This window comes from Octodon degus, unplaced genomic scaffold, assembly GCF_000260255.1.
Source record: "Octodon degus isolate 3935 unplaced genomic scaffold, OctDeg1.0 scaffold00012, whole genome shotgun sequence".
NCBI classification, from domain to species: Eukaryota; Metazoa; Chordata; class Mammalia; order Rodentia; family Octodontidae; genus Octodon; species Octodon degus.
This window is the reverse complement of record NW_004524588.1, coordinates 6,014,023-6,025,763: the sequence shown is the minus strand read 5'-3', so window position 1 is coordinate 6,025,763 and position 11,741 is coordinate 6,014,023. Positions and strand designations below refer to the sequence as shown.

The 11,741-nt window shown below is 41.7% G+C and overlaps 1 protein-coding gene across 2 annotated transcripts in view; it reads left to right on the top strand.

Moving 5' to 3' along the window:
• Positions 1 to 510: 510 nt before the first annotated feature.
• The window catches only part of Rerg (RAS like estrogen regulated growth inhibitor), a 122,230-nt gene continuing 110,999 nt past the window's right edge, over positions 511 to 11,741 (top strand). The window contains exons 1-2 of one of the 2 annotated variants that reach the window (XM_004626093.2): positions 511 to 981; positions 4,627 to 4,800. In XM_004626093.2, the coding sequence (XP_004626150.1) occupies positions 4,740 to 4,800 (61 nt within the window). In that variant the 5' untranslated portion in view covers positions 511 to 981; positions 4,627 to 4,739. Of the gene's footprint in view, positions 982 to 1,014; positions 1,069 to 4,626; positions 4,801 to 11,741 lie in introns of those variants that run through there. The other variant, XM_023709583.1, reaches the window with a different exon arrangement.

Genomic DNA, 11,741 nt, shown 5'->3' with positions numbered 1-11,741 from the left:
AAAAAAAAAAAAAACCCTCCCATAGGTGTTTCTTGTTCCTTTGCTCATAAATTTCAGTCTTTGAAAAATCACTTAACCTCTCTAAACCTCACTTCCTCCTCTGGGAAAGGCTATCGATTGTAATCCTAGCGCTCACTCCAGGGAGATGTGGATATCAAATGAGAGGGGGGCTGTAGCCCCGACCTAGCCCAGCTCAGGTACCTTAGATGTCTTTCTGGGCCTGGGAGTGTGGCGGGGAGCGCCTCCAAGCAGAATCTCACGAATGCTGGTGAGCGGTTCGTGAACCTCGGGGATCCCTCAGATAGATGTCCACAAGAATGTCAGTCCAGCACAGTATTTATGTCTTTCTGAGTGTCTCATCTCTCTGCTTGCAATCCAGCCTCTGTTTCCTTCCCACCACCTACTATCCTCTGTTTTGCTTTTCAAATCTCCAGTTTCCTCTTGGGTAACCTGGGGGTAATTAAATGTATTTCCAAGGGATGTTACGAGGATCCTTTGAAGTAAAGAACAGAAAACAACACGTAGTGATGGTTTCATACGCAAGGTTTTAATCAAGCAAAGTCAGTTTTCTGCCAGAGCCCGGAGGCCGGGAGCTGCGAAAGGAGAGAAGCGCGGCCCGGGCGGGCGCTGCGCGTGGAGAGCTGGTGCTCGGGCTCGCGGTCCGGAAGGAGCCCGCGCTGGCCCGGTAGGGGGCGCCGGCGCGTCTCACTGCAGCATCCTGGCGGCGGAGCGGTGGCCTCCGCCGGGCGCTGCTCGCGTCCTGCCGCAGTCCGTCCTCCGCGGGTGCCGGCAGCGCCACGGAGGAAACCCCCGCCCGGCCCGCGCGCGCTGCCGCTGCGGCTCCCACCCGCGATCGCAGCCCGGCGAGTCGGAAGCACCAGCTGCAGCCCGGGCTGGTGGCGCTGGAGGGCTTCGCGGTCCTGCGGGACCCATCGCGAACTTGCAAAGGACCGCGGCTCCCCCGGCCTGGAGAGCGAACAGGTGAGTGTCACGCACGTGTCCAGGTGACTCTTCGGGGCCACTCCCTGCGGATCAGTTTCGAGTCCTTGAGCTCTTGGCATCTGAGAGGTCAGTGCTGGCGGTCACTGGGTGCCCCCAGTGCGAATTGGGGTTCAGAGAGAGAGAGAGAGAGAGAGAGAGAGAGAGAGAGAGAGAGAGAGAGAGATGAACGCCAGCACCCGGTTTTGCCAGCACTCTACACTGGCCTTTTCGATTGAGGCTCTATTGCCTGCCTAGTTGGAAAGCCAGTGACCTGCAGCTCCCCTGGTTGTTTGTCGTCGCACGGTACCTGTTGATTTCGGACTAGCACTGTATCAAAGGGTTTATAAAATTACCCTCTCCTGGAGGTGCTGCTTGGTGATGTGGGGAAGAATTACTAGCTCGTCGTGGAATCAGAAAAACTTGATTTCGGAAACAGAGGAAGGTTGGCCCAAAGAAAGAGTCTCATTCCCACAGCCAGATGAGGTTCTTCAGCTGCTCTTTATTTTGATGAGAACATAAAAATAGAAGTTAGAAACAAATGAGTGCCAAGATGCTTTCTCCCCCCTCCACCTCCTAGAATGTTAGAAAGAGGACCCTCAGTAAGCACAGTCTTGAGGATGATTTATCAGGACTGAAAACGGTTTGCAAAAAAACAAGGTTTTAGTCATCTCAATATCATAGGTCTAACAGGCTAGGCTCCTGGAAGGTGGCCAGTTGTTTGTATATACATTCTCTGTGGAATGCATGCATGTAGTAATGATAATACAAAATTTGGAGCATTTTTCTTCATTTAAAATTTTTCTTTTATTACTTTATTTTTAAGAAAAATATCCATTGATACATTGACTTTTCTAAATATTCAGATGGCGTTTACTTTTAGGAGTGCTGGGAATTGAGAAGTTTTTGTCCCTAATAAAGCGCTGTCTGTGTAATAGATGGAGCCAGTGTCTAGCCACAGTCAGAATATTTCTACACGCTGAAACAGATGTGTTTTCTTACATCCATTTTATGGAAGGTCTTAGATGATGAATTATTTTGAACATCAGAAATTTGGCCATAGGTTACTTACAACAGTTTATACATTAATCTTTTTTTGATTTTGTCAAATGTAACTTTTTGTATTTCCATGTGAATAGTAAAATTTTGAAGAATCTATGTCAGTTTTTTTTTTGTCTTCCTTTAAGTGATGTTCCTAGCTATAAGTTTGACAATAACCAGATATACTTTAGTAAAAATATATAACCCAAATGATTTCTCTTTCCTATATGAAATTCCTATGCATCCAAAAAATGTAGTTTGAGAGTTTACTGAAATATTTGACTTCTTTTTAAAATTCACATTTAATGGTTACTTTTATGCAGCACTGATCAAGAAAATAATTACCTGGGTTTTAATAATAGGAATGAACAGTTTTGCATAAAATAATAAATTGTTATTTACGTAAGTTCCAACACTTGCATGTTTTGTTTCAAAGATGCTAGACATAAGCTATTCTCATCTAGAATTTTATTTATTTATTTAGACAAGGTTTTGCTATGTAGCCCAGGCTGGCCTTGAACTTACAGTGATCCTCCTGCCTCAGCCTCCCAAGTGCTGAGATTATAGGTGTGCACCACCACACCCAGTCCATCTAAAATTTATGTAATTAAAATTGTGTAGTTAATATATTTCAATGTATATACTTTTATGATGAAGCACTAGACCTATACATCAGAATCTTTTCTTAATGAATTCATATGAAATGACAAATAAAGAAATCTTTTTATCTTTATCCAAAAGTATGAGTCTGGATAACTTGCAAATGTTTACACTTTGGAGTGTTGTATACTGTGAACGATCACTAGGAAGTTTTTCATTGGGAGATGAAGTAAACAATAGTTAATGTTAGTGCTGACATTTCTTCCTGCAAAGGAACTTGGGAAATCAGCAAATACAAAGCTTGTTAGGGATGAATTGAGCACTCCAATGGATAAGGAAAACATTACTGTCTCTGTGGACACTGTCAGAAGGAATTTTCACTTTTTCTCACTTGAGCTCTTCTTAAACATCTGCAGATTAAGAAATGCTCCTAGAAGCAGAACAGTTAACATATTTAGATAACAGATTTGTGTTCCAAAAACATTACCGCAGACTGCATTGGTGGGTGAATCACGAGAACTGATATGATGAAGTTTAACACTCATAAAAGCCAAGGCTTGCATTTGTCTTTAAAGCATAAATTACAGGAGTGTAATCAGAGCGTAGGAGTGTACAGTTCGTCGGACAGATAGGAGCTTTCTGTGAATGATGGTGTGACAGTACCACGGTGGCATGCAGGCAGCGTCTCGGGGAACTTCTGCTGTGTCAGTTGGTCAGGTCACTTATCAAGTAGTGAATGTTGTGGACATCACGTTGTTAGGGTCATTAAAACAGAGTATACCAGAGAGGGGTGGTGCTTGTGGTGAGAGGGGGAGAAGGTCAAAAATCAAACAAAAATAATCCATGGTGTTTATCCTATGGAGAATAAACTGCCATGCTGGAGAGTAGAAATGCGGGACAAGGTGAAGAGTTATAACAGGTGTGACCCTACATGATGGGTTCTGAGATTAAGAAATAGTTGCCCTTTTTTAGATTACTTCTTTGAAAAAATCCTGGACATATTAGCAGAAATCTTAGGAAGACAGATCAGAGCTCTGCATAAGAGAGCCAGTTTTCCTAATTGGAGGGAGCTGACTAGAAAGAAAACAGTGTTCAGAGGTAATAAAGCCACTTCCTAAATCTAGGGGTAGTAAATCAGGCACCAGATGATCCTGCGGGCTTGAGGAAATCCTCTTGCAATGGCTGGAGGATTCCTTTGGTTAATCCTCCCAAGGCTCTTTCCAAGTTTACATTTCCTTGGTACTTAGAACCTAGATTTCATTTTGAAAGCACCAACACAAAATGTGTTTACATTGTTCATAATCACATCCCCAGTGTTAGGACAATATTATCAAGTAACTTATGTGAGGTCATCATAAAAAAAAACAAATCACAACTTGGAGGATTTTATTTATCTTTTTCTGTACCAGGGCACTGTGGACATAAGAATATACAAATATAATCTTGATCTTATGTATCAACTCCAACAACTTGTGCATCTGTTGCCTAACTTGAGCATGTGATGTACTGTGAATTAGGATCCAAATTAACCTTGAAATACAAAACAGAATTGCATGGCGGTGGAGTTAATTAATATGAATGTACATTATTCAATCTAAAAGAAATAAAGAAGCCCAGAAATGCCCTTCACCATCATGTGTACCTATATGCTTACACACAGTGGTAAATGGCTTTATTTACTACTTCAATAATTTATTTTAAAAAATAAAATAAAATAAAAAAAGAATTTATTATCAGTCAGAGCCAAGAAACAATACCTTCTTAAAAAGTCTCTTGAGGAAGCACTTTTGAGAAGGATATTGTGTGAGCATGCACATAATTTAGAATCCAACACTTACATTCTTAAATCCTGATTCTTTCTTTCATTTATTAGTTTATAAAAACATCACTATGGCCCTCTCACAGGATGGTGTGAGAGATCAAGTTAGAAAACACTGATAAAGTGATTGCCTACTGGCATACAATGGATGTTTAATACAAATGAATTCATTTTCTCTTTTATTTAAGGGTTGTGGACTCTCCCAAAATTTTACAATGATACAGTGACTCCAAAGGCTAGAACGAAAACATTTGCTCAGAATTTTGAGTTCTAGCAACAACAAATTCTACCGAAACTCACCATGGCCAAAAGTGCGGAGGTCAAACTTGCAGTATTTGGGAGAGCAGGCGTGGGGAAATCAGGTAAGATTTCTGTTGTGGTTGTTGCAGAGTGTGTGTGGGTGTGTGTCAGCTACTGCCCCTTGGGATTCGGCAGGTGAGTGGTTGGCAGTTCTCTTCCTTGTTTGCTGCTGTCTTAGCTTAAAATCTCCTTCCCTTGGGAACTTTTATTTTGCATAAGCAACTTGTTGAGTATCCCTTTGTCTTTTCCTGATAACGTAGCTTTGTTGATATTCTCACAAGGCAGTGGTCTTGATATTCTGAGGCATGGTAATAAACAACCTCCAAAGAAATCAGATTTTGGAAATTTAGAACATGTGTTTGCCTTTTTCTCTTTATATGAGATTCAGAGGGGCTGGTTCTATATCTCAATCATTTTGATATTCTCAGCAGACTGCTCATAGTCAAGCATATGCTGGGTGCTTAGTAAGTTCTTGCTGAATGATCTATCTTTGCCAGAAACAGAATATTGGCATTACTGTCCAGTACTTCTAAAACTAGAAGAGAAGTCTTGAACGTGAGGGGCACATACTGTCAACTCAAGACAGCTATTGCCTCTGGGGTGATGTTAAATTTTCAAATGATGGTGAACAGAAGTAATTCACAGAGTTTTTGATTACCCACCTGAGAAAAAGTTTGCATACCAATAATACTCAGCATGCAATGGTGGAGATGAAAAAATATACCTAGCACCCGGTTTGTAAATCATATTTTCCATTTCATAATTCAAGCAAGCTAAAGAAGATGATGCTAAGATGCTGTCTGTTATAAACCCCGGTCTCTCAACAATAAATGGTTCTGTGCATGGAACTTTTGGGTCTTAGCAAAGTAAACAAACAGCTAGGTAGTGGTGTGTATTTGTGGAGGGACACTCGCTTAGAAGTAACCCAGCAGGTAATCCACATGATATACAACACAGAAGCACCTTTGAATTCCATGGCCAATCTCTTTTTTCATCGACTCCCTGGCTTGGTTTCAGCAGTAACTTATTCTAAGCCTTTTTCTGTATTTTTTTTTTTTTTCATTTTTAAGTGCTCTTTCCTGCCACCGTGCTTTTCTTCTATGTGCTGCTTGCTTTTTGCCTCTGGCAGAATCCAAGCAGGGAAATGAAGTTGCTGCCAAAGCTAAGACATCGCCAGCCTTCACCAGCTTGAAGATGGTTAAACTCCTCCCCATTAATTTCCCAGGTGGTTCCTAATGGCATGAGAACTTCTTTTCTGCAGCTGGCAGAAGGACCTAGAGAATGGGGAAACTTAGAGCCAGCAGCAAGCGAGTGCAGCATGCCTGTGCTGCCCATACCAGCTCATCTGAGCCTTTATGAATGACTAGGCCTCAACCTAGTCACTAGTTATTTATTCATTCAATGCTTACCAAAAGTAATAAGGGAAAGGGATTTTTTAAAAAAAGTTTTACATTGTTTATTAAAATAAACTCCACATGGTTAAAAACTTACACATAGGGCTGAGGAGACAGCTCAGCGGTCTAAGCGCCTGCCTGGCAAGCACAGGGACGTGGGTTTGATTCCCAGTACTGCATGGCATACTCACCACTGAAACTGGACATGCTGGCATAAGCCTATAATCCTGGCACTAGGGAGGCTGAAACAAAGGATCATGGCGAGTCTGAGCTGCATAGCCAGACCCAGTACCAAAAAAAAAATTACACATAAAATTTAAAATTCCTCAGAAGAATCACTCAGCTCTCTTTCTATACATGCGTCTCTTTCCCTTCCTCCTCTCAGAGCAAGCTGGTACCTCCTACCTCATCTTTTCCAGTCTGTTCATCAGCCTGACCTCTGAGGCAGTCTCCTTTGTCTTCTCCCAAGTTGCTCCAGTTAGCCCCTCCGTTCTCTCCTTCCCAGTTTCCCTTGCATACATCTTTGTGCACTGTGCCACCCTCAGCTTTTCTTCAAACCAACTGAATACTGGCTATGCCCTCTTCTTAACCTGTCCAGACCTCCCTCCCTTTTTTTGCATAAAATTCACTAATCTTCCATTGTGACTGTGCTACCAAGGTTATCACCAATTGATGCCCAAGAAACTGAATCCGTATTTTTTGGTCTCATTTTCTTAGACCTCTTCTTGCTACTCAATACAACCCATCTCCTTTCCTAAGTTGTCTTCTGTGATGGCTAATGTGTCAACTTGATTGGATTGGAAGCTGCCTAGGGGATCAGTAAAGCTATTTTGGGGGTGTCTGGGTAGGTTATGGAGGTGGGCCCTGGGGCACTCTGTCTGGTTTCCAGCCCCCTTTTCTTTGCACAGTTTCTCTGCTTTACATCCCAGTTACTTTGAGCTAAGCACCTTTGTTCCACCACACCCTCCACCATGACATGTCTACCTGGGAGTCAGGGACCATGGACTGCACATCCTGAAACCGGGAGCCAAAATCAGCCTGTCCTTTAAATTGTGGCCATCAGCTGTTTTTCTTAGCAATGGAGAAGCTGACCGCTACGCCTTCCTTCCAGGGCTCCCAGGACAGCATGTGCCTTGGCTTTTAGCTGCCTTTGCTGTTGCCCTTAAGCAGCACTTTCCTGAGTTGCTGCTCCTGGGCTGTCTCTCAGCTTTGGTGCTTCCAGGCCTCTGAGCAGGCATCTCTTGTCTTCTTATCCAGGGACTTCCCAGGAGGGTTGTGCCTCACCCCCAAACCCAAGGTCACGGCTGGGCCTGAAGAACAGCTTCTGCATATGTTCAGCTCTCACGAAGGTCCTCAGCAACTCTAAAGTCCTCACTCAGTAACTGAATCTTCTTTGTACTGCTTTCTCTATTCACACTGCTGTATACATTCCAAAATCACTTACTTTCCTTTAGATGAAGATGACCAGGATAGACCCCATGGCTTTGATAATAGCTTTTATGTATGTCTTCCATGAACAGCCACTGCTTTCTTTTATTTCTTTATTATAATAGTATTTAATAAGAACATTTATTAGAATGAATTTATCTGAAGACATAGAAGCTCCTGTCTGTTGAGCAGGTAAATGAGTGACACTTCATGTGCCTTAGACAGCCACTGTTTTCTATCCCAATATTGGGCTGTTTTCTTGACACCTGCAGCACATCTCACTTTTAAAAAGTAGCGTACTTTTGATTTTACGTGGGAAATAATTCTGAGACCCTTTCCCATAATTCAGTGAAGACAACTTCAGACAATTTCTTATTTATCAGTTTTGAAAATTGACAGTTGCAGTATCAAATTCATGTTTATTCTAATCCGTTGTTTATTTAGCTGCCCCTTGTCTTTCCTTACTACCACACAGCCATCTTTTCACTGTGTAGATTGTACCCGCCTTGTAAGTGCCTTTTGCTTTTTTAAGTCTGCAAGACATCATGCATGCTGGGGTAACCTGCGGCCCCTTGCTTAGCTGCTCCCAACACTAGCCACAATGGTCCCTTGATGCAATCTTAGCTCTCTCCAAGCTGCAAGGGAAACACCCTGGGGAGCCAGCTTGAGACCTCGGGCTGCTAGAAACTGAGTGTCTGACTGAACGTGAGTTTGTGTCAGTTGTTTCAGTCTTTAAATTTTCCTTGTCCTCTCTAAATTTCCCCCAATTAAGTTCCAAAATGGCATGTGGGGTCTCTAAGACTGCATTGCCTATTTGCTAACAAAAAGAATGGCTTGGCGCTTTTGTTAACTGAACTTGGCAACTTGTGGCATTTTATTTCTTTAGTTATAAAAATCATGCAGTAGTGCCTCTCTCAGTTATTAGGTTGGAATAAGTTAGGATAGGCTGATGTTTTAGCACCTGGCACATAACAGATGCTCAAGTATGAACTCATTATAATATTTCAAAGTATGCTTATTTTAATTTGTAAGTTCTTTAGTGAAGACATGCCACAAAGATGTGTTCAAATAGATATTTTGGTGTATAAGGTCAAAACCATATACCATTATTCAGCAATACCATAGCTTACCTCTCTTCCTCTGTCTCCCCTCTGTCTTTCTGTCTCTGTCTCCATCTCCCCCCTCCCCAAAATCTGGTTAATGTCCATGACAGTTTGGCCACTGATGATTATAATGATACTTTTGGTGGCTTACCTTTAATCTTGGAAAACTAACTGGAGGTATGTGAGCATCATCAATAAATTAACACCCTTAAAATTGAAAGTGTTTCTGGTGTGTGGTAGCTGACTTTCTGAGCTCAGGTGACAGAGGTTCAATGTTTAAAACAGAGTTTAACATTGTGCAGAACTTTGTGGTTGACAGGTTGACCATAGAAGTGTCAGCAGAGGACAGATTTAATAATGTGGTAATGACTAAGACGCTGAGGAAACGGGGGAGGCGTTGTGTGTACGGGATGCGTACATGACTGTATTTGCACCATCTGTTGTGGTGAGTGGTTTCCTTATGTCACCTTGTGGTTGTTGTTCAAGGGAGCATGCTGGCTGAGGGGCAGTAGAGTGAGCGCTGTGGACAGGTGACAAAGCATTTCCCAGCCCTTCCTCTGTCCCCATAAGGGTAAACACTTACCTTCCCTGGCTAAGGGTGAAGCTCTATGAGTGAAGCATGCAGACCTCTTTACTTGTATGCACCAGCCTATATTTTGACAGGTTGCAAGTGATTAAAGCCACCAGACCTGCCAATAAACCTAGAATACACGCATTTTTATTTAGATGCTTCCTGTCTTCAGACTATTCATATCTGTAGTAAGAGTAGGAAGAGCTGATAGAAAAACAACTGAAATTTTAAATTTAGTTTCACAGCTGACATTCTCATTTTAGAATTGAAATACTATATGCCGTCACAAAATCTATTTCTTGAAAAGCCTAGTCACAGAGTTAATTGAGTAGTGCTATCTTGTAATTAAAAAATCAGTGGATGCCCTCAATCCTGAAGCCTTAGGTTTGTGGACTCAGGCTGCTGGACTATAAATTGGGCACCAAATGCAAACAAGCTTAGGATATATTTTTCTCGTGGAACCAAAAAAAAAAAAAAAAAATTTTTTTTTCTTCCTCGTTCCTGTCCTTTTTGCTTATTCTTAACTGCCATTTCCTTCTTCTCAATTATAAAAAGTTTTAAAAACCTTTTCTCATTTTCTTTTGGCCTGAATTAGAAAAAGGAAAGAAAAGAACAGAAAAATATAACTGATTTGTATAAGCCTTTTTCATTTTATATGAAAAACTGCTTCAAAAGCCAGGTATGAGGGGACATGTCTATAATCCCAGCACTTGGGAGGTTGAGGCAAGAGGATCCCTGTGAGTTTGAAGGTAACCTCGGCTAGATAGTGAGTTGAAAGCCAGCTTGAACTACATAGTGAGATACTGTCTAAAACAAACAAACTCAAAATTGCTTTGATTTATATGTGTAGTTTATGACTGGGGTAGATTTATGAGCTCTCACGTATGTTAAACAAAAAACAGCAATGTCAATAGCATCTTAGGGGGCCAGGGAGATAGCTCAGTGGAAGATGCACTTCCCTGGCAAGCACAAGGGCCTGAGTTCAATCCCCAGTTCCGGAAAAAAAAAAAAAAAAGAGTTAAGGGAAAAGGAAATCTGTGAACATCAATTTACGGACAGCCTCTACATAATTGATCTGTAGGCTGCATCCCGGATGTTGCAATTTAGAAAATGTGGCCTTCGATACACTGTTTCTGCTGGAATGTACACCTCTGCAGAGAGTCATTAAAAAGAAGAAGGAAAAAAAAAATCTCACTGAATAGAATCTTAGGCAGAACAGTGTCCTCATGCTGCAGAAACTTTGGTATCTTAGAACTTCTTTCCTTTCCTTCCTTAATTGTGTAAGGTCTTATCTGCTGCTTCTTGAACATTGTTTCCAAAGAACTCCCAAGAAAGAAAAGTATAGGGAACTGGAGGCTCCGTATGTTTTCATAATCATGAAATCTTGTGTGTTTACTGAACTATATACAAATCATACAAGATTTAATTAATCTATGATATATTTGTCGGTTTGTTTGACTGTAAAAGCAAGTATCCCCCAAATCAGTAACTGAAATGGACTCTAGAAAGAAATAACAAACAGATTTGTGACTACTGTCACACTGAAGCTTCAGGTCCAGTTTGGGGGCCATGGATATGAGAGCAGCTTTGGTGGCCTGCACGGGGACACTGACAAGCATCCTGGGGCTGTCCTTGCTCCTAACAGCCTGACCCAATCCATGCATCAAATTTGCGAGCATTACATTCCAAGGTTTTATATATGTATTTACCATCAATTGTTTTTCTTTAAAGATTTATTTTTGACAAGTAATCATCATGTGTATCTATGGAGTGCAGCATTATGCATTGGGGAACGATTAAATCAGGCTTAGTAGCAGATTAGCACCTCAAATAATTTCATTTCTTCATAATGACAACATTGAAAATCCCCTTTGAGATAAGTAACACGTTGTTAACTCGTTGATGTAAGTAACGGAATGAATGTGTTACAGTCACATGATGTGTCGCTCTTGTCTAGCTGCAGCTTTGCTCTTTGTGACCAAGGACTTCCCTCCCCCAGGCATCCCCTCCCCCCAGGCTCTGGTGAATGCTGTCTTACTGGTGACTTCTGCAAGTTTGGTTCTTTAGATTCCACCCAGAAGAGGTCCTGTGATATGTAACTGTGTACCTGGTTTATTTCCCTTTAGCACAGTGTCCTCTGGATTCATTCATGTAGTTGCACATGACAGTATTTGCTGCTCTAAAAAAATACTCAGTATTATTCTGCTGTGTACCACATATTTAACTGTATTTGTTCATTTACAGTCACTTTGGTTTTTTTCATCTCTGACAATGGTAAATAATGCTGTACTAAGAATGGGGGTGCCGACAGAGTTATGCAACCTTAATGGAAATTTTCTAAACATGTTGAAGTAGGAAGAGGGATGGCTCAAGTTTCCCTCTTCTCAGGTGGATGTAGAACCTGAAGGGCTCTTGAAAATGCTCATGGCTGTGTGTGTGTGTGTGTGTGTGTGTGTGTGTGTGAGAGAGAGAGAGAGAGAGAGAGACAGAGAGAGAGAGAGAGAGAG